This window comes from Ranitomeya imitator, chromosome 1 (genome assembly GCF_032444005.1).
Source record: "Ranitomeya imitator isolate aRanImi1 chromosome 1, aRanImi1.pri, whole genome shotgun sequence".
In the NCBI taxonomy this organism is placed as follows: domain Eukaryota; kingdom Metazoa; phylum Chordata; class Amphibia; order Anura; family Dendrobatidae; genus Ranitomeya; species Ranitomeya imitator.
This window is the reverse complement of record NC_091282.1, coordinates 548,564,485-548,584,433: the sequence shown is the minus strand read 5'-3', so window position 1 is coordinate 548,584,433 and position 19,949 is coordinate 548,564,485. Positions and strand designations below refer to the sequence as shown.

Here is a 19,949-nt window from a genome sequence, read left to right as displayed (position 1 = left end):
CAAATCCAGGTGACAGTGTCCCTTTAAATGTTTCATATCAGCAAACAAATTTAAATATTAGACAAAGATAAAACAAGTAAACACAAAATGCAGTTTTTAAATTAAGGTATTTATTAATAACTAGATGGCAGCCCGATTCTAAAGAATCGGGAGTCTAGAATCCATATATACTTTATTTATTCAAATGTAAGAATAATACAATTAATAAATAATAGTAAGAAAGAACAAAAATAATAGGCAGTATATGGAGAAAACACCAAACAAAAGTTCAAAATTGGTGTGAAAATGTCACTGAACCACTTCACAACTAAATATATATAGTTTTGGTAAATGGTATTATCATTTTTTTGACGAAATTCGGCAGGAGCTTGAAGAGCAACGTCACTGGGCCCGCCTCCACGCAGTAGAAACTTGCTGTGAGGTAAAAATTCAAAAATCACACCAAAATGGCGGGCGGAGTGTGTCACAGTACGGCACGTTTCTGATTGGTCGCTCGCAGCAGGCGGCAACCAATCAGACACTGGACACTGTTGACGTCACTTATCTCCGGACATTAGCTCCGGACATTAGCTCCGGACATTAGCTCCGGACAAAGCCACGGAAGTTGGCACAAATTGCAGGAAGTAGTATTCTAGGCAATTATATATTAGATAAGGGAAAAAGAAATCCAAGCCTACAGGGCCCTGTTTAAAAAAGTGTCCCCTCCCCTTTAAAACATAAATTAACTGTGGATTATCACATCTTTGGGAAGCTGATTTCAAATTGCCTAGTCACACGCACGACTGAGTACTGTCACACCTGTTTCCAATAGAGAAATCAATTAAATAGGACCTGTGTTGTGAATTCTGTGGCAGAGCTCCCTCCTGTGGTCACAAGTGGTACTTCGGCTGATTCTCTCTGTGAGCTTCTGTTGGTGGAGGGAAGTGGTACTGCGGCTTCTGAGTTTCCTCCCTCAGGTGATCTGGTGAGGTCGTTAGGTGCTTCTCTACTTAACTACACCTAATGCTTTGATCCTGGCTTCCTGTCAATGTTCCAGTGTTGGACTTGCTTTTCCCTGGATCATTCCTGTGGCCTGCTGCTCTGCATAGCTAAGTTCTTCTTTGCTATTTGTTTGCTATTTTTTCTGTCCAGCTTGTCTAATTTGTTGCTAGAAGCTCTGGGACGCAAAGGGTGTACCTCCGTGCCGTTAGTTCGGTACGGAGGGTCTTTTTGCCCCCTTTGCGTGGTGTTCTTTAGGGTTTTGTGTAGACCGCAAAGTTACCTTTTCTATCCTCGCTCTGTTAAGAAAGTCGGGCCTCACTTTGCTGAATCTATTTCATCTCTACGTTTGTCTTTTCATCTTAACTCACAGTCATTATATGTGGGGGGCTGCCTTTTCCTTTGGGGTATTTCTCTGAGGCAAGGTAGGCTTATTTTCTTTCTTCAGGCTAGTTAGTTTCTCAGGCTGTGCCGAGTTGCATAGGCAGAGTTAGGCGCAATCCACGGCTGCCTCTAGTGTTGTTTGGAGAGGATTAGGGATTGCGGTCTGCAGAGTTCCCACATCTCAGAGCTCGTTCTATGATTTTGGGTTATTGTCAGATCACTGTATGTGCTCTGACCGCTATGTCCATTGTAGTACTGAATTGCCTTTCATAACAGTACAGGAAGACCAAAGTACTAATGATTCTCATTAGAGGGAAAAAAGAAGTTCTGAGACCATTTTTTTTTCTTTGCACTGTGTTTTGCCTTTTTTTTCCCCCTAGACATTTGGGTGGTTCAGTACACAGGTGTAGCGATGGACATTAGAAGTCTGTCTTCATTTGTGGATCAGCTCTCGGCAACAGTACAAAAGATTCAAGACACTATTGATCAGAAATCTATGTTGGAACCAAGAATTCCTATTCCTGATTTGTTTTTTGGAGATAGAACTAAGTTTCTGAGTTTCAAAAATAATTGTAAATTATTTCTGGCCTTGAAAACTCGCTCCTCTGGTGATCCAGTTCAACAGGTTTTGATTGTTATTTCTTTTTTGCGCGGCGACCCTCAGGACTGGGCATTTTCTCTTGCGCCAGGAGATCCTGCATTGAGTAATATCGATGCGTTTTTCCTGGCGCTCGGATTGCTGTACAATGAACCTAATTCAGTGGATCAGGCAGAGAAAAATTTGCTGGCTCTTTGTCAGGGTCAGGATGAGATAGAGGTATATTGTCAGAAATTTAGAAAGTGGTCCGTGCTCACTCAATGGAATGAATCTGCGCTGGCAGCTATGTTCAGAAAGGGTCTCTCTGAAGCCCTTAAGGATGTCATGGTGGGATTTCCTATGCCTGCTGGTCTGAATGAGTCTATGTCTTTGGCCATTCAGATCGGTCGACGCTTGCGTGAGCGTAAATCTGTGCACCATTTGGCGGTATTACCTGAGCTTAAACCTGAGCCTATGCAGTGCGATAGGACTTTGACCAGAGTTAAACGGCAAGAACACAGACATCTGAATGGGCTGTGTTTCTACTGTGGTGATTCCACTCATGCTATCTCTGATTGTCGAAAGCGCACTAAGCGGTTCGCTAGGTCTGCCACCATTGGTACGGTACAGTCAAAATTTCTTCTGTCCGTTACCTTGATCTGCTCTTTGTCATCGTATTCTGTCATGGCATTTGTGGATTTAGGCGCTGCCCTGAATTTGATGGACTTGGAGTATGCTAAGCGTTGTGGGTTTCTCTTAGAGCCCTTGCAGTGTCCTATTCCATTGAGAGGAATTGATGCCACGCCTTTGGCCAAGAATAAGCCTCAATACTGGACCCAGCTGACCATCTGCATGGCTCCTGCACATCAGGAGGTTATTCGCTTTCTGGTGTTGCATAATCTGCATGATGTGGTCGTGTTGGGGTTGCCATGGCTACAAGCCCATAATCCAGTATTAGATTGGAAATCCATGTTGGTGTCCAGCTGGGGTTGTCAGGGGGTACATGGTGATGTTCCATTTCTGTCAATTTCGTCATCCACCCCTTCTGAGGTTCCAGAGTTCTTGTCTGATTACCGGGATGTATTTGATGAGCCCAAGTCCGATGCCCTACCTTCGCATAGGGATTGTGATTGTGCTATCAATTTGATTCCTGGTAGTAAATTCCCAAAAGGTCGACTGTTTAATTTATCCGTGCCTGAGCACGCCGCTATGCGCAGTTATGTGAAGGAATCCCTGGAGAAGGGGCATATTCGCCCGTCATCGTCACCATTAGGAGCAGGGTTCTTTTTTGTAGCCAAGAAGGATGGTTCGCTGAGACCTTGTATAGATTACCGCCTTCTAAATAAGATCACGGTTAAATTTCAGTACCCCTTGCCATTGTTATCTGATTTGTTTGCTCGGATTAAGGGGGCTAGTTGGTTCACCAAGATAGATCTTCGTGGTGCGTATAATCTGGTGCGAATCAGGCGAGGAGATGAATGGAAAACTGCATTTAATACGCGCGAGGGTCATTTTGAGTATCTAGTGATGCCATTCGGACTTGCCAATGCTCCATCAGTGTTTCAGTCCTTTATGCATGACATCTTCCGAGAGTACCTGGATAAATTCCTGATTGTGTACTTGGATGACATTTTGATCTTCTCGGATGATTGGGAGTCTCATGTGAAGCAGGTCAGAACAGTTTTTCAGGTCCTGCGTGCTAATTCTTTGTTTGTGAAGGGATCAAAGTGTCTCTTTGGTGTGCAGAAGGTTTCATTTTTGGGGTTCATCTTTTCCCCTTCTACTATCGAGATGGATCCTGTTAAGGTCCAAGCCATCCATGATTGGACTCAGCCGACATCTCTGAAAAGTCTGCAAAAGTTCCTGGGCTTTGCTAATTTTTATCGTCGCTTCATCTGCAATTTTTCTAGTATTGCCAAACCATTGACCGATTTGACCAAGAAGGGTGCTGATTTGGTCAGTTGGTCTTCTGCTGCTGTGGAAGCTTTTCAAGACTTGAAGCGTCGTTTTTCTTCTGCCCCTGTGTTGTGTCAACCAGATGTTTCGCTTCCGTTCCAGGTCGAGGTTGATGCTTCTGAGATTGGAGCAGGGGCTGTTTTGTCGCAGAGAGGTTCTGATTGCTCAGTGATGAAACCATGCGCTTTTTTTTCCAGGAAGTTTTCGCCTGCTGAGCGAAATTATGATGTGGGCAACCGAGAGTTGCTGGCCATGAAGTGGGCATTCGAGGAGTGGCGTCATTGGCTTGAAGGAGCTAAGCATCGCGTGGTGGTATTGACTGATCATAAGAACTTGACTTATCTTGAGTCTGCTAAGCGGTTGAATCCTAGACAGGCTCGTTGGTCGCTGTTTTTTGCCCGTTTTGACTTTGTGATTTCGTACCTTCCGGGCTCTAAAAATGTGAAGGCGGATGCTCTGTCTAGGAGTTTTGTGCCTGACTCTCCGGGTTTGTCTGAGCCGGCGGGTATCCTCAAGGAAAGAGTAATTGTGTCTGCCATCTCCCCTGATTTGCGGCGGGTGCTGCAAAAATTTCAGGCTAATAAACCTGATCATTGTCCAGCGGAGAGACTGTTTGTCCCTGATAGGTGGACCAATAAAGTTATCTCTGAGGTTCATTGTTCGGTGTTGGCTGGTCATCCTGGAATCTTTGGTACCAGAGAGTTGGTGGCTACATCCCTCTGTCGCGGGATGTGCGTGTTTTTGTGCAGTCCTCTGGGATTTGTGCTCGGGCTAAGCCCTGCTGTTCTCGTGCCAGTGGGTTGCTTTTGCCCTTGCCGGTCCCGAAGAGGCCTTGGACACATATCTCTATGGATTTTATTTCTGCTCTTCCCGTTTCTCAAAAGATGTCAGTCATTTGGGTGGTCTGTGATCGCTTTTCTAAGATGGTCCATCTGGTACCCTTGTCTAAATTGCCTTCCTCCTCTGATTTGGTGCCATTGTTCTTCCAGCATGTGGTTCGTTTACATGGCATTCCAGAGAATATCGTTTCTGACAGAGGTTCCCAGTTTGTTTCAAGGTTTTGGCGAGCCTTTTGTGGTAGGATGGGCATTGACTTGTCTTTTTCCTCGGCTTTCCATCCTCAGACTAATGGCCAGACCGAACGAACCAATCAGACCTTGGAAACATATCTGAGATGCTTTGTTTCTGCCGATCAGGATGACTGGGTGTCCTTTTTGCCTTTGGCTGAGTTCGACCTTAATAATCGGGCCAGCTCGGCTACCTTGGTTTCGCCATTTTTTTGCAATTCTGGGTTCCATCCTCGTTTTTCTTCAGGACAGGTTGAGTCTTTGGACTGTCCTGGTGTGGATACTGTGGTGGACAGGTTGCAGCAGATTTGGACTCATGTAGTGAACAATTTGACCTTTTCCCAGGAGAAGGCTCAACGTTTAGCTAATCGCAGACGCCGTGTGGGTCCCCGACTTCGTGTTGGGGATCTGGTTTGGTTATCTTCTCATCATATTCCTATGAAGGTTTCCTCTCCTAAGTTTAAACCTCGTTTCATTGGTCCGTATAGGATTTCTGAGGTTCTTAATCCTGTGTCTTTTCGTCTGACCCTTCCAGATTCTTTTTCCATACATAACGTATTCCATAGGTCATTGTTGCGGAGATACGTGGCACCTATGGTTCCATCTGTTGATCCTCCTGCCCCGGTTTTGGTGGAGGGGGAATTGGAGTATATTGAGAAGAAGATTTTGGATTCTCGTGTTTCTAGACGGAAACTCCAGTATCTGGTTAAATGGAAGGGTTATGCTCAGGAAGATAATTCCTGGGTTTTTGCCTCTGATGTCCATGCTCCCGATCTTGTTCGTGCCTTTCATGTGGCTCATCCTGGTCGGCCTGGGGGCTCTGGTGAGGGTTCGGTGACCCCTCCTCAAGGGGGGGGGTAATGTTGTGAATTCTGTGGCAGAGCTCCCTCCTGTGGTCACAAGTGGTACTTCGGCTGATTCTCTCTGTGAGCTTCTGTTGGTGGAGGGAAGTGGTACTGCGGCTTCTGAGTTTCCTCCCTCAGGTGATCTGGTGAGGTCGTTAGGTGCTTCTCTACTTAACTCCACCTAATGCTTTGATCCCGGCTTCCTGTCAATGTTCCAGTGTTGGACTTGCTTTTCCCTGGATCATTCCTGTGGCCTGCTGCTCTGCATAGCTAAGTTCTTCTTTGCTATTTGTTTGCTATTTTTTCTGTCCAGCTTGTCTAATTTGTTGCTGGAAGCTCTGGGACGCAAAGGGTGTACCTCCGTGCCGTTAGTTCGGTACGGAGGGTCTTTTTGCCCCCTTTGCGTGGTGTTCTTTAGGGTTTTGTGTAAACCGCAAAGTTACCTTTTCTATCCTCGCTCTGTTAAGAAAGTCGGGCCTCACTTTGCTGAATCTATTTCATCTCTACGTTTGTCTATTCATCTTAACTCACAGTCATTATATGTGGGGGGCTGCCTTTTCCTTTGGGGTATTTCTCTGAGGCAAGGTAGGCTTATTTTCTATCTTCAGGCTAGTTAGTTTCTCAGGCTGTGCCGAGTTGCATAGGCAGAGTTAGGCGCAATCCACGGCTGCCTCTAGTGTTGTTTGGAGAGGATTAGGGATTGCGGTCTGCAGAGTTCCCACGTCTCAGAGCTCGTTCTATGATTTTGGGTTATTGTCAGATCACTGTATGTGCTCTGACCGCTATGTCCATTGTAGTACTGAATTGCCTTTCATAACAGACCTGCCTGACAAAGTAAGGTAGACCAAAAGATACTCAAAAGCTAGACGTCATGCCACGACCCAAACAAATTCCAGTACAAATGAGAAACAAAGTAATTGAGATCTATCAGTCTGGAAAAGGTTTTAACACCATTTCTTAAGCTTTAGGACTCCTGAAAACCACAGTGAAAGCCATTATCTACAAATGGCAAAAATATGGAATAGTAGTGAATCTTCTCAGGAGTGGCAGGCTGACCAAAATTACCCCAAGAGCGCGGCAACGACTCACTCAAGAGGTCATAATAGACCCCACAACAACATTCAAAGAACTACAGGCCTTACTTGCCTCAGTTAAGGTCAGTGTTCATGATTATTATTATTTATTATTATAGCGCCATTTATTCCATGGCGCTGTACATGTGGGGAAGGGTATACATAATAAAAACAAGTGCAATAGTCTTGAACAATACAAGTCACAACTGGTACAGGAGGAGAGAGGACCCTGCGAGGATACAGTACGTGAGGGTAGAGCTGGTCGTGCAGCCGTTTGGTCAATCGCTGGTTACTGCAGGTTGTAGGTTTGTCGGAAGAGGTGGGTCTTCAGGTTCTTTTTGAAGGTTTCGATGGTAGGCGAGAGTCTGATGTGTTGTGGTAGAGAGTTCCAGAGTAGGGGTGATGCACGAGAGAAATCTTGTATGCGATTGTTGGAAGAGCAAATAAGAGGGGAGTAGAGAAGGAGATCTTGTGAGGATCGGAGGTTGCGTGAAGGAAAGTACCGGGAGACGAGGTCACAGATATATGGAGGAGACAGGTTGTGGATGGCTTTGTATGTCTTGGTTAGGCTTTTGTACTGGAGCCTCTGAGTAATGGGGAGCCAGTGAAGGGATTGACAGAGGGGAGAGTCCGGGGAATAGCAGGGGGACAGGTGGATTAGTCGGGCAGCAGAGTTTAGAATAGATTGGAGGGGTGCGAAAGTGTTCGAGGGGAGGCAACAGAGCAGGAGGTTACAGTAGTTAAGGCGGGAGATGATGAGGGCATGTGGATCGCCCCCAGACACAGGGCCACAGGTTACTCTGTAACGGTCCTTTCTGTCTCAGTGACCCTGCTAAGGGGCGTCCAATAAAAGGTGATAGGAGTCTGTCAAGGTTTCGTGACGCCACCTGTGGTGTTCGGTCAGGATGACCGACGCTGCTTGGGGTCTGCTGGGGTGATGGAATGGCAGCTAGATGGTATACCTTCCCACAGGTGAAGTATGTCCCCAGGGCTTCCCAGTGATGTAGATGGCGATGGTGTGAGGTGCAGACAATAACGAGGACACAAGGTTGCAGTCTCTTTACCTCTTTACTGAAGACTTCAGGATCCGCAATCCAGAGCACGTTTAACAGGGCTTTCTGAGACAGGCCGGTCCGATGGGCACATCCAGAGTTCCCTTTGCAGGTGGAAATCAGTGCCTACCACTAGCGCCTGTGTGTTGTAGTGCTACCCTGCTGAGCATTCAGAATAGTCCTCACAACTTCTGTTCTCGTTCGTTCGTTCTTTCTAGTTCTTTCTAATTCTTTCTCTCTCTCTCTTGTTCCAGATGTTACTAGTTTCTTGTCCCCCAGATATGTTATGGCTAGGACGCACCCATATGACGGGAAGGCTCGGAGCTCTTCCGGGACCCTAGAGACGCCCCTCTCCACGTGTTGCCCCCTATGTCTTCGTAGGAAATTTAAGGTAGACAGCCAACCTATAATTAACTGTCCTATGGAGTTCGAAGTAAGGCATAGAGTCAGTTACTTCCTCGGTGTTCCAGCCACCGGCTACGCGCCTCAGTAGGATGTTGCCTCGGTCTCACGGCACGACTCCTACTGGCTCTCCTTTGTGCTTGATCTCGTTTCTCACTGTTCCACAATACCCTTCGCTTTGTGTCTCTTCCTTAGGATACCGCCGCAAGGTAGTGCAGGCGCGGTTCCGTAACGTTCTGCTCTGTTCGCTAGGTACCTGCCAGGTTCCCACGCCCGACAGGGACCCCCCTGTGTCTTCTCCCTGCAACACCCCCTGCCACGGGATGTTGCCTGAATCCAACCCAGTTAGCTTCTGACTAACTTCCTACCCAACCCCTAGTTTTACCAGTGTGAGGAGTGGCCCAATAAATAAAGCCTTTTTCTCCCCCTAGTGGCCGGAGTGTGAAGTGTAATGTGTGCTGGTGATGCCTGGTCAGTAGAATTCCTTCAGTGCCATCAGACGTACCATCACTCCCCTTAGCGGCAGAGTGTCATACTGCAACAACCAGATCTCTGGGGCGCTGCACATGGACTAGGGTTTTTGCAGATTCTTGGTTTAGGAATCTACGGATCTGTGAAATCGTTTTGAGTTGAAGGTGGCAGGAAGTGGAAAGGGCTTGGATATGTGGTTTGAAGGAGAGATTAGTGTCAAGGATTACCCCAAGACAGCATGCTTGTGGGACTGGGGAGAGTGGGCAGCCGTTTACTGTAATGGATAGGTTCATTGGGGGGGTCGCGTGAGATGGGGAAAGATGATGAATTCTGTTTTGTCCATGTTAAGTTTTAGAAATCAAGAGGAGAAGAAGGATGAAATAGCGGACAGACATTGAGGGATTCTGGTTAGTAGGGTGGTGATACCTGGTCCAGAGATGTAAATCTGTGTTTTGTCAGCATAGAGATGATACTGAAAACCGTGAGATTCTATGAGCTGTCCCAGGCCAAAGGTGTAGATGGAGAAGAGCAGGGGCCCTAGAACTAAACCTTGTGGGACTCCGACAGATAGGGGGCGAGGTAAGGAGGTGGTGGTGAGTGGGAGACGCTGAATGTCCGGTCAGTTAGGTATGACGAGATCCAGGATAGGGCCAAGTCTGTGATGCCAAGGGATGAGAGGGTCCGCAGCAACAAGGAATGGTCCACTGTGTCAAAGGCAGAGGACAAGTCCAGGAGGAGGAGTACAGAGTAGTGTCGCTTGCTCTTGGTGGTTAATAGGTCATTGGTGACCTTAGTTAAGGCAGTTTCAGTGGAGTGGTGTGACCGGAAGGCTGATCGTAAGCGGTCGAAGAGGAAGCAGAAAGCTAGATGGGAGGACAGTTCAAGATGGACGTGCTGTTCCAGTAGTTTTGAGGCATAGGGGAGAAGTGATATAGGGCGATAGCTAGACACAGAGGTTGGGTCATGAGAGGGATTTTTGAGGATAGGTGTGATTGAGTCATGTTTAAAGCTTGAGAGGAAAACACCAGTTGTTAGTGATAGGTTGAATAGATTGGTTAGGGTTGGGATGAAGACTGTGGCAAGGTTTGGGATGAAATGGGATGGGATCGGGTCAAGTGCACAGGTGGTGAGATGCGATCTTGAGAGTAGAATGGAGAGTTGATCTTCTGTAATGTTGGAGAAGTCGGTTTTGTAGGTGGAGGGCTGGGTAGTTGGGAGGAAGGGCTCTGGGGTTCTTCACTAAAACTGTCTCCGATGTTCTCAATCTTCTGATTGAAAAATGAGGCAAAGTGTTCAGGTGAGATGAGTGAGGGGAAAGGAGGTGCTGGGGGACAAAGGAGAGAATTGAAGGTGTTGAATAACTGTTTAGGGTTGTGAGACAGGGAGGATATGAGAGATGAGAAGTAGGTTTGTTTTGCTGTGGCGAGTGTGGTCTTGAAAGTAGTGTGGGACTGTTTGAATGAGATAAAGAGCTCATTGGAGTGAGATCTTTTCCATCTGCGCTCAGCAGCCCTGGAAGCTTGCCTCAGTTCTTTGGTCAGGCTGCTGTACCAGGGCTGTCTGTTGGTTTTGCGAGCTTTGGTATGTGTGAGACGGGCAAGAGATTCCAAAGCTACAGCTATTGTGGTGTTATATATAGCGGCAGCGGCATCCACATTGTGTAGGGAACTTATATCTGTGAGAGGGAGGAGGGATTTAGAGAGTGAGTGTAGATCAAGGTGTTTAAGATTTTTGTGAGGGTGTGCAAGTTTGTGGGGTGGGGATTGTAGACAAAGAGTGGAGAAGGAAGAGAATGTGAGTAGATTGTGGTCAGAAAGAGGAAGAGGTGAGTTATAGAGGTTAGATAGGGAGCAGAGGCGGGTGAAGATGAGGTCCAGTGTGTGACCATCTTTGTGAGTGGTTGCAGAAGACCATTGAGTGAGGCCAAAGGAGGAAGTGAGAGATAGAAGTTTAGTGGCAGCTGAGAGGGAACTGTCAATGGGGATGTTGAAGTCGCCCATGATGATAGTGGGGATGTCCGCAGAAAGGAAGTGAAGTAGCCAGGTCGTGAAGTGATCAAACAAGGTGGTAGCTGGCCCTGGGGGGCGGTAAATGACAGCCAGTTGGAGGTTGGAGGGGGAGTAAATGCGCACAGAGTCAACCTCAAAGGAAAGGAGGGTAACAGAGGGTGGAAGTGGGATTGGGATAAAGGAGCAGTTATCTGACAGGAGAAAACCAACTCCTCCACCATGCTTGCTGCTGGGGCGGGGTGTGTGAGAAAGGTGGAAGCCACCATACGAAAGTGCAGCAGGAAAGCTGTGTCAGAAGGGGTGAGCCAGGTTTTGGTGATGGCGAGGAAGGAAAGTTTGTTAGTAATAAAAAGATCATGGATGTAGGAAAGTTTGTTGCAGACAGAACGAGCGTTCCATACAGAGCAGAGGGGACTAGGGAAGTGGGGGCCGGGCAAATGGGTATAAGGTTAGAGAGGTTGCGAAAATTTGTGATAGAGCATGGATGGGAGGAAGAACTGACTGTAGGGATGTGGTGAGGAGGACCAGGATTTGGAGAGATATTACCAGCAGTGAGAAGGAGCAGAGAAAGTGTTAGCAGGTGGGAGCAGGAGAGGGCATGAGGTGGCTGTCTGTGCTTGGAGATGGAGGATTGTATGCTAAGGAACAGTTCTGAGGAGGAGGTGAGATGGATGGGGAGGATTGAGGAAGAGATGAACAGTTCCTTACTAGGTGTAGGGATTAGTGGATTTAGCAGAAAGTGAAAGATTATACCATATTCCACCATAAGAGGCTGGGATAAAATTGCCTGCATTGCAGAGTTCCAAGACGAAAACCACTGCTGAGCAATAAGAACATAAAGGCTCTTCTCAGTTTTACCACAAAACATCTTGATGATCCCAAATACTTTTGGAATAATACCCTGTGGACTGACGAGACAAAAGTTTAACTTTTTGGATGCTGTAAGTCCCATTACATCTGGCGTAGAAGTAACACAGCATTTCAGAAATGGAGCATCATACCAACAGTAAAATATAGTGATGGTAGTGTGGTGGTCTGGAGCTGTGTTGCTGCTTCAGGACCTGGAAGACTTGCTGTGGTAAGTGGAACCATGAATTCTGCTGTGTACCACATAATCCTGAAAGAGAATATCCTGCTATCTATTTGTGACCTCGAGCTGAAGCGCACTTGTGTTGTGCAGCAGGACAATGATTAAAAACACACTAGTAAGTCCACCTCTGAATGGCTTAAGAAAAGCAAAATTAAAGCTTTGGAGTGGCCTAGTCAAAGTCCTTACTTTAATCCAATTGAGATGCTGTGGCATAACCTTAAAAAGATGATTCACGCTCGGAAACCCTCAAATGTGCCTGAATTCTAGCAATTTTGCGAAGATGAGTGGGCAAAAATTTCTCCAGAGCGTTGTAGAAGACTCATTGCCAGTTATCTCAAATGCTTGATTGTAGTTGTTGCTGCTAAGAGTGGCCCAGGGCCGGCTTTAGGGGCAGACAAACTCGGCATTTGCCTATTGCCCCCACTACCTCAGGGGCCCCAGCCAGTGGCATGCTGCTAATAGCAGCAAACCATGTGGCCCCTATAGGACTCGTGAGTCAGGAGGGCCTGATGCCAGTGCCCTTCCAAAAATATACGTTCATCTTTATTGACATCATAGTGTCATGCACAGTGTAGGACAGACTAAGTGCAACAGAAAGGGAGGGGGAAGGGAACCAAACACTAGGCAAGTGAGGAGTGGAGGCCCCTAGATAGATGTAACATCACCCTGTCTGCCCAATTGTCTCTATATAGATTCCGCACATATCACCGAGCAGGATACCTAATCCAGGCCTGACCCTGGCAATAAGCCCTGTACCAGGAAGGACAGGATGAGCACTAGTCAATCACCAGCTAGGACATACAAAACAAGGGAATGCTTAGCTTGAGTAGACTCAACAATGTGTTCAAAACTCCAGTGAAGATGCTAGCCAACTGCTGCAGTTCCAAGCCTCAACAGGGAAGGGCAAATAGAAAATATCAGCCGCACTTGCCAACAGCAAGCAGGAAGTATATCAACACTCAGGACCAGGTGCGTCCATTAGCACCGAGGGAGGTGGCCACTCGTATGCAAAGCAAACTGAGACTGAGACCTTCTGCAGACAGATACAGTGCAACAGTCTGCAGCCTCTGACAGATCTGTGACAGTACCCCCTTTCTACGAGTGGCCTCCAGACACTTGGAATCAGATTTCTCAGGATAAGAGGTGGGGAATGAACAAAGCAGTCTGGGGGCATTCACTTCTGATGCAGAAACCCACATCCTTTCCTCTGGATCATTACCCCACCAATGCAACAAGAATTGTAGGGAACGACGTTGTAGGCGAGAATCTATAATCCTCAAAATTTGAAACTTTAGTTTCTATCAGCCATTATAGGGGAGGCCATAGGGGTGAAGGCTCAAGAGGATCCACATATCTCTTGAGCAAAGACCAGTGAAAAACTTTGTAGATCTTAAGAGCCTGAGGTAACTCAAAATGAAATGCTGCTGGACCAATGACGGTGGTTATCCTATAGGAACCAATGAATCTAGGTCTCAACTTCTAGGAAGGAACCCTCAACTTGAAATTCATGGTAGACAACTACACAAAGTCATTCCCATTCAGGTCCAGACCTGGCACGCATTTACTGACAGTCATACGTTTATACCTGTCTCTCCTGACCCGGTGAGGAACAGATAATAGTGAAACAGGACCAGATAGACGGGTATGCGGTACTTTAGAACGTGCGCAAACATTTCAGGTTGACACTTGTTCAACTACGCAGCCTGGATTTAGCCAAGGAAATACAGTCAGGATCATCATAAATAAGGTCTAGGGCCCTGAAAAACTCCTCCACAGACTGCAGACACATAGAGTCCTGTGGTGAGAAAATGCCCAGGACTGAGGTCCCCCTGCAACAATGAAATAACAATTCCTACTCATTGCTCCTCATCTCCACAAGAGTAAGGACACAGTTTAAAGTACAATTTCCATGTCTCTTTAAACACAAAAAACTTGTCCATACCCCAGAAAACCTGTCCAGGAGGGCAATTTTTAGCTCAAGCTGGACCCGCCTACATTCAGCGTCCCTCACAATTGACGCCTGCAGCCGCCACCATTGCTACTGAACCTCAGAATGAAGGTTAGTCACCTCCAGTGTCAACTTCTGCAGCTGCTCTGCTAGCATAGAGACAGGATCTATGAACAAAGCAAAAGAAAAAAAAAACCCACAAGAAAAAAACCACCACTAAAAAAAAAATGCATGTCAGTTTCTTTTTTTTTTTTCTTTTACAAATGTGAACGGCGGGTGATAATGTCATGCACAGTGTAGGACAGACTACGTGCAACATAAAGGGATAAGGGGAAGGGAACCAAACACTAGAGAATGAGGGTGTGGAGACCCCTAGACAGATATAATGTCACCCTGTCTGCCCTATTGTCTCTATATACCGGCAGAGATGATTTTACCTCCAATCAGAAGCGGTTTGTCTCGCTGTCATACACATGACAATGTGACAAACATCTGGTGTTCGGGCAGATGAACCTGAACAGTTACATGAACTTCCTAGTGAAGTCGAGTAGGTGAAGCAGGTGTTTGGTACGGACGGCAAACTTTACTGTTTGGGTTTGCCTATCTTTATCCAATAACCTTTTCACTTGTCTGGCTTCAAGAGTGGTGTTTCGCGCCCCCCTACAAGGTGGCATTGGAAGCTAGATTGATATGATATGTGAGTTTGTTGTACTCCCGCGGCAGGAACAGTTTCACCTTGTCCTCTGCCTCTAAGCTGACCATCAGCATCACGTCCACTTCCCCGTCCCTTACCAGGTGCCTTGCTCATTTTAAATGAAATGTAATATATCTCTGTTGAGAAAGTATTACGATGCCAGAAAAATTTACCCACTACATATGGATGTATAAGACTTTATTATAAATATAGCAATGCTATTTGTAACCAAAGTTTTTTGTGTGTGTTTTGAGGCTCAAATCTAGCACGATAATTGCGATGTAAAATGTCATTGCTGAAAAATTTGCAGTATTAGGCCGGTTTCACACGTCAGTGGCTCCGGTACGTGAGGTGACAGTTTCCTCACGTACCGGAGCCACTGACACATGTAGACACATAAAAATCAATGCATCTGTTCAGATGTCATTGATTTTTTGCGGACCGTGTCTCTGTGTGCCAAACACGGAGGCATGTCAGTGTTCGTGGGAGCGCAAGTATTACACGGACTCATTAAAGTCAATGGGTCCGTGTAAAACACGTACCGCCCACGGACATTGTCCATGTGCAGTCCGTGTGCCGTGCAGGAGACAGCGCTACATTAAGTGCTGTCCCCCCCACATGGTGCTGAAGCCGTGATTCATATCTTCCCTACAGCAGCGTTTGCTGCAGAGAAGATATGAATAAGTGTGTTTAAAATAAAGATCTATGTGCCCAACCCCCTCCCACCCCCTGTGCGCCCCCCGCTGTTCTGAAAATACTCACCCGGCTCGCTCCCTCGCTGGCGCTGCTTCCTCTCCTGGCCGCATCTTCTCCTGTATGCGGTCATGTGGGGCCGCTCATTTACAGTAATGAATATGCGGCACCACCTCCCGTAGGGATCTTTATTTTAAACACTATTATTCATATCTTCCCTGCAGCAAATGCTGCGGCAGGGAAGATATGAATGGGGCTTCAGCACCAGATGTTGGTACGTGTGGTACCCAGCACGGTGCGTGTGGTACCCAGTGGGCACACGGGCGGCACACGTGTGCCGCACGTGTGCCACACGTGTGCCGCACGTGTGCCACACTGATGTGCCACAAAAACGTAGGGGCACACGGACACGGATAATTCCGGTACCGATTTTTTCCGGTACCGGAATTATCTGGACGTGTGAGACTGGCCTTACAATCGCAGCAAAATTTGCCCACTTGAGATGGATGTATAAGACTGCAGTATCAATATAGCAATGCAATTTTTTTACAAACTTGTTTTTGTTTTTTTTTTTAGGCCTGACTCCAGCACAATGAATGCCAAATAGAATGTGACAGCTAAATAAGAGGCTGTATTACAATGCATAATTTGCTCACCTCAGACGGACATATGAGACTGCAGTATAAACATAGCAATCCGATTTTTGTAACAATTTATTTTTGGGGGGGTTGAGGCCCAACTGCAGCATGTTAAATGTCGTATAGAATTTCACAGCTGAAAAAAAAGGCTGTATTACAATGCCAGGCAAATCTGCACACCTCAGATGGACACAGGTGACTGCAGTATAAATATAGCAATGCAATTTTTTTTTTTTTAGCAATTTCTTTATTTTTGGGTTTTGAGGCTGAGTAGTAGCACAATAAAGGATGTAGAAATTTCATTGCTCAAAAAAATTGCAGTATTACAAAGCCAGAAAAATTTGCTAATTTCTGTTGAACATATGAGACTGCAGTATAAATATAGGAATGCGATTTAATTAGCAAATTATTTTTTTTTGGGGGGGTTGATGACCAACTGTGGCATGCTATATAAAATTTCACAGCTCAACAACAATGCTGTATTACAATGTCAGCCAACTTTGCACACCTAAGATGGACGTATGTGACTGCCGTATAAATATAGCAATGCCATTTTTTTTTACAATTTCTTTTTTGGAGGGTTTTGGGGCACAACTGTAGCACGATAAATGGCGTATAAAATTTTACTACTGAAAAAAATTGCAGTATTACAATGCCAGGCAAATTTGCCCAATTGAGATGGATGTATGAGACTGCAGTATCATTATAGCAATGTTATTGATATCCAACCAAGTCTGGCTGTATGCTTTTGACACATAACTGCCACAGTAAAAATGGAGTATAATATTTCCCTTCTCAGAACAATTTGCAGGATTAAGAACAAAAAGAATATTTTTAGCCCTGAGAAGGGGTTTTGGTGTCAGTTGCAGGCTGCAGCATAAAGGACATGCAATTCACCCTTTCCTTGTCCCTTCAGAACAATCTCTCCCAAAGTGCTGCTAACAGCAGCATTAATATTGATTATAATTGGAGCTAAGAACGACTCTTGTTGTATTTCACAGAAATATGAATGTGCTTGAATCCCTGGCTAATATGCAGCTACAATTCTGTCCCTTTTTCAGCAGCATCTCTCACTACACTGCCTGTGTCCCGGGTACAGTGTGACAAGCATAGCATTAAGGGTATGTGTCCACGTTCAGGATTGCATCAGGATTTGGTCAGGATTTTCCATCAGTTTTTGTAAGCCAAAACCAGGAGTGGGTGATAAATACAGAAGTGGTGCATATGTTTCTATTATACTTTTCCTCTAATTGTTCCACTCCTGGTTTTGGCTTACAAAAACTGATGGAAAATCCTGACCAAATCCTGAACGTGGACACATACCCTAAAGGTCTTATATAGACCTGATGATTCTATGCAGCCAGCCAACCACAGTAATGCTACACATGTTCATTAGCTGTTTAAAAAGTGCCAAACATGTCGGGCAGGGTCTCAAGCTCCCGTTAGTGTTCAAAATATACTCACCGAGTAAAAAGCATCACTGATGCTCAAGCGAGTGACGAGCATGCTCACTCATCACTCTATCTAGTAAATCTGCATTACATGTTTGTATATGTTTTTTGTCAATGTTTTACTATCTTTATTAAGAATGTGCTGTATTTGTATACTCTTTATGAGTAATATAATTTACTAATTATTTTCTGTCTACCTTGCAGGCTGGGATATAGAGGCTGGCAACTCTGAAGGTATTAATCCTGAAGTACTCATTTCATTGTCTGCTCCTAAGATGTGTGCCACACATTTTTCAGGCAAACACCACTTTATTGCTGGGAGATTTTTGCCGTATGATATACAGAAGAAATTTGACTTGAACCTACCAAAGTATCCTGGGACAGAATATGTGGTGGAACTCTAGATTAGACTGCTTTGAAAACTGTGACCTGTCAATAAATGTATACAAATTTCAGTATTATTCTGTATATGGTGTATTTCTTAATAAAAAAGAGAATTTAGACTGTTCATTTGTGTAATGTAGGGTGGTTTCCAGATCTGACAATTAAATATTGGGGATAATTTGTTACAGAAATGGACTACCGGTACTATGTTGGAAAAACTAAATTGTGCTCCTCATGAAGGTTTGGTGAGGGGGCATGAGAAAAAAGATGAAATGGATGGGAAAGAGCTAAAACTAAATGGGAACAGCATGGAGAAGATGCCTACATGCTTTTCTGACTCACATAAGGTATCTGGGAATAATGTGGTCAGACTATTGCGCCGGTTTTATAGATTTTTAAAAAGACCTACCAAACCAAACCAACATTTTTTTAAAGGGAAAAATGCCATTTCCTTCATAATTACATGTATATAATGCAAAATTTAAAAAAAACCCTCCCCTTTAGCACTTGTTCACACGGAGCGTTTTGGCTTTATTTTTTACTTTAACATTTGTGAGGGATCTCACTCCTACATTTGGGGGGACCATCTCTCATGCCAAATAGTTAGCAAGATAGTGGAATACATATTCCACATCCCTTTTCAATGCCATTTCAAACATGCCCATGTGAATTTTGGGCATCACCCACTACCACCACCATGTCCACCGCCATGTCATTATGTGGCCCTCGCTGACAATTAGCAGAGTGCCAGCAGGTGCCTGAAACCTGAGTTTGGTAAGGGCCCTCAGGTGACCCTGTATCATACATTTGGCCCTGTATCATACATTTGTATCATACATCTGGCTTCTACATTGGGAAGGTCCCTCCCTTATGCCAAATAGTTGACCAGATAGTGGAATACATATCCCCATCACTTTACAGTGCCTGCTAAAACATGCACATTTGAATTATGGGCTTTGCCCGCCACCAACACCATGTCCACTGCCATGTCATTATGTGGCCCTCGTTGACAATAAGCAGAGGGCCATCAAGTACGTTTTGTAAGCTCCACAGTTCATTTTTGCCACAGGATCCCAATAGAACAACTGTCATAGCGGATGAAGCCGTTGTAAGGTAAATATAGTGCAGGAGTTTGGGGAGCTCTATAATCAATGTCAGTAAATTGGATTCTACCAGACACCAAAAGCATTAGAATTAAATTCTGAATACAGTGTATGCAAGCGAGGGCCTGTATTGTGGTCAGTCTGTCAGGCCTAAAACCCATGTCAGGAACATGTACAAGCCTAATTTTATTTGGAAGCAGCCTCCTCAAGGGAAAGAGACAGGAGTGCCATTGATCAATCTGCACAAGCCTATGCATTTTCTATTGGTTTAATAAATAGCATATCTTTATCTTGCAGTTGTGTGACTGGCACAAAGTCTGCAGAGATACAAAAACGTGACTACTTATCTCTAATTTTCGTGAGTCTTCTGTTGCCTGAAGAAGAGAAGGAGGAGGCTATGCATCGTGAGGATGGTTAGTGTTCTTCCTGGTGAGGACACTGAACGTTTGACTCTGTAATCTGCCACACATGGCAGAGTTCAAGTCCAGATGCCTTTCCCAAGACTAGGGTTGAGCGACCTTGACCTTTTTAGAGTCGAGCCGTGTTTCGCGAAACCCGACTATCTTAGAAGTCGAGTCGAGTGGAATCGGCCGATTATCGCGAAAAGTCGGGTATCGCCCGAAACACGAAACCCAATGCAAGTCAATGGGGGAGCATAGTCGGCAGTGAGTGGAGGCCAGGAAAACACCTACACTGCCCATTTTAATGGCAAAAACATCCATTCTTGTTAAAGAAGCTTGTCAATCGTAATTTACCTTATAATAATTGGAAGGCATTTGAAATTGGGGGTCATTTGGCTAAAGTTGTGGGGGGTAGGGCTGGTTCAAGTAATTAGTGGGCCCAGTAAATCTGGACCACGTCACGGCAGTAGAGCAGGGAGAGGTAAGTATTTCAACTTTGCAAGTGCTGTGATCCTGAGCAAGCAGGGGGGGCCCACTCGTTGGCATTGGCACTGGCACAGGGCCCCTCAAAGTACAGCGGTGTGTTTGCATGGCGGGGGCGCCTCCCACCGGCAGCAACACTTTTGCGTACTATGAGAGGCCCTGTGCCAGTGACGTCGCCAACTAGTATTCCTCCCCCCACCTGATGAAGGAACCTGCACTTTCATCTGCACCTTCCTCTTTGTCCCCGTGT

General features: G+C 45.6%; 1 protein-coding gene across 1 annotated transcript in view; it reads left to right on the top strand.

Moving 5' to 3' along the window:
* YJEFN3 (YjeF N-terminal domain containing 3) overlaps positions 1 to 17,836 on the top strand; it is a 528,136-nt gene extending 510,300 nt beyond the window's left edge. The window contains exon 6 of the mRNA XM_069767691.1: positions 17,533 to 17,836. Within this exon, the coding sequence (XP_069623792.1) occupies positions 17,533 to 17,732 (200 nt within the window). The 3' untranslated portion in view covers positions 17,733 to 17,836. The remainder of the gene's footprint in view (positions 1 to 17,532) is intronic.
* The last annotated feature ends 2,113 nt before the right edge of the window (positions 17,837 to 19,949 follow it).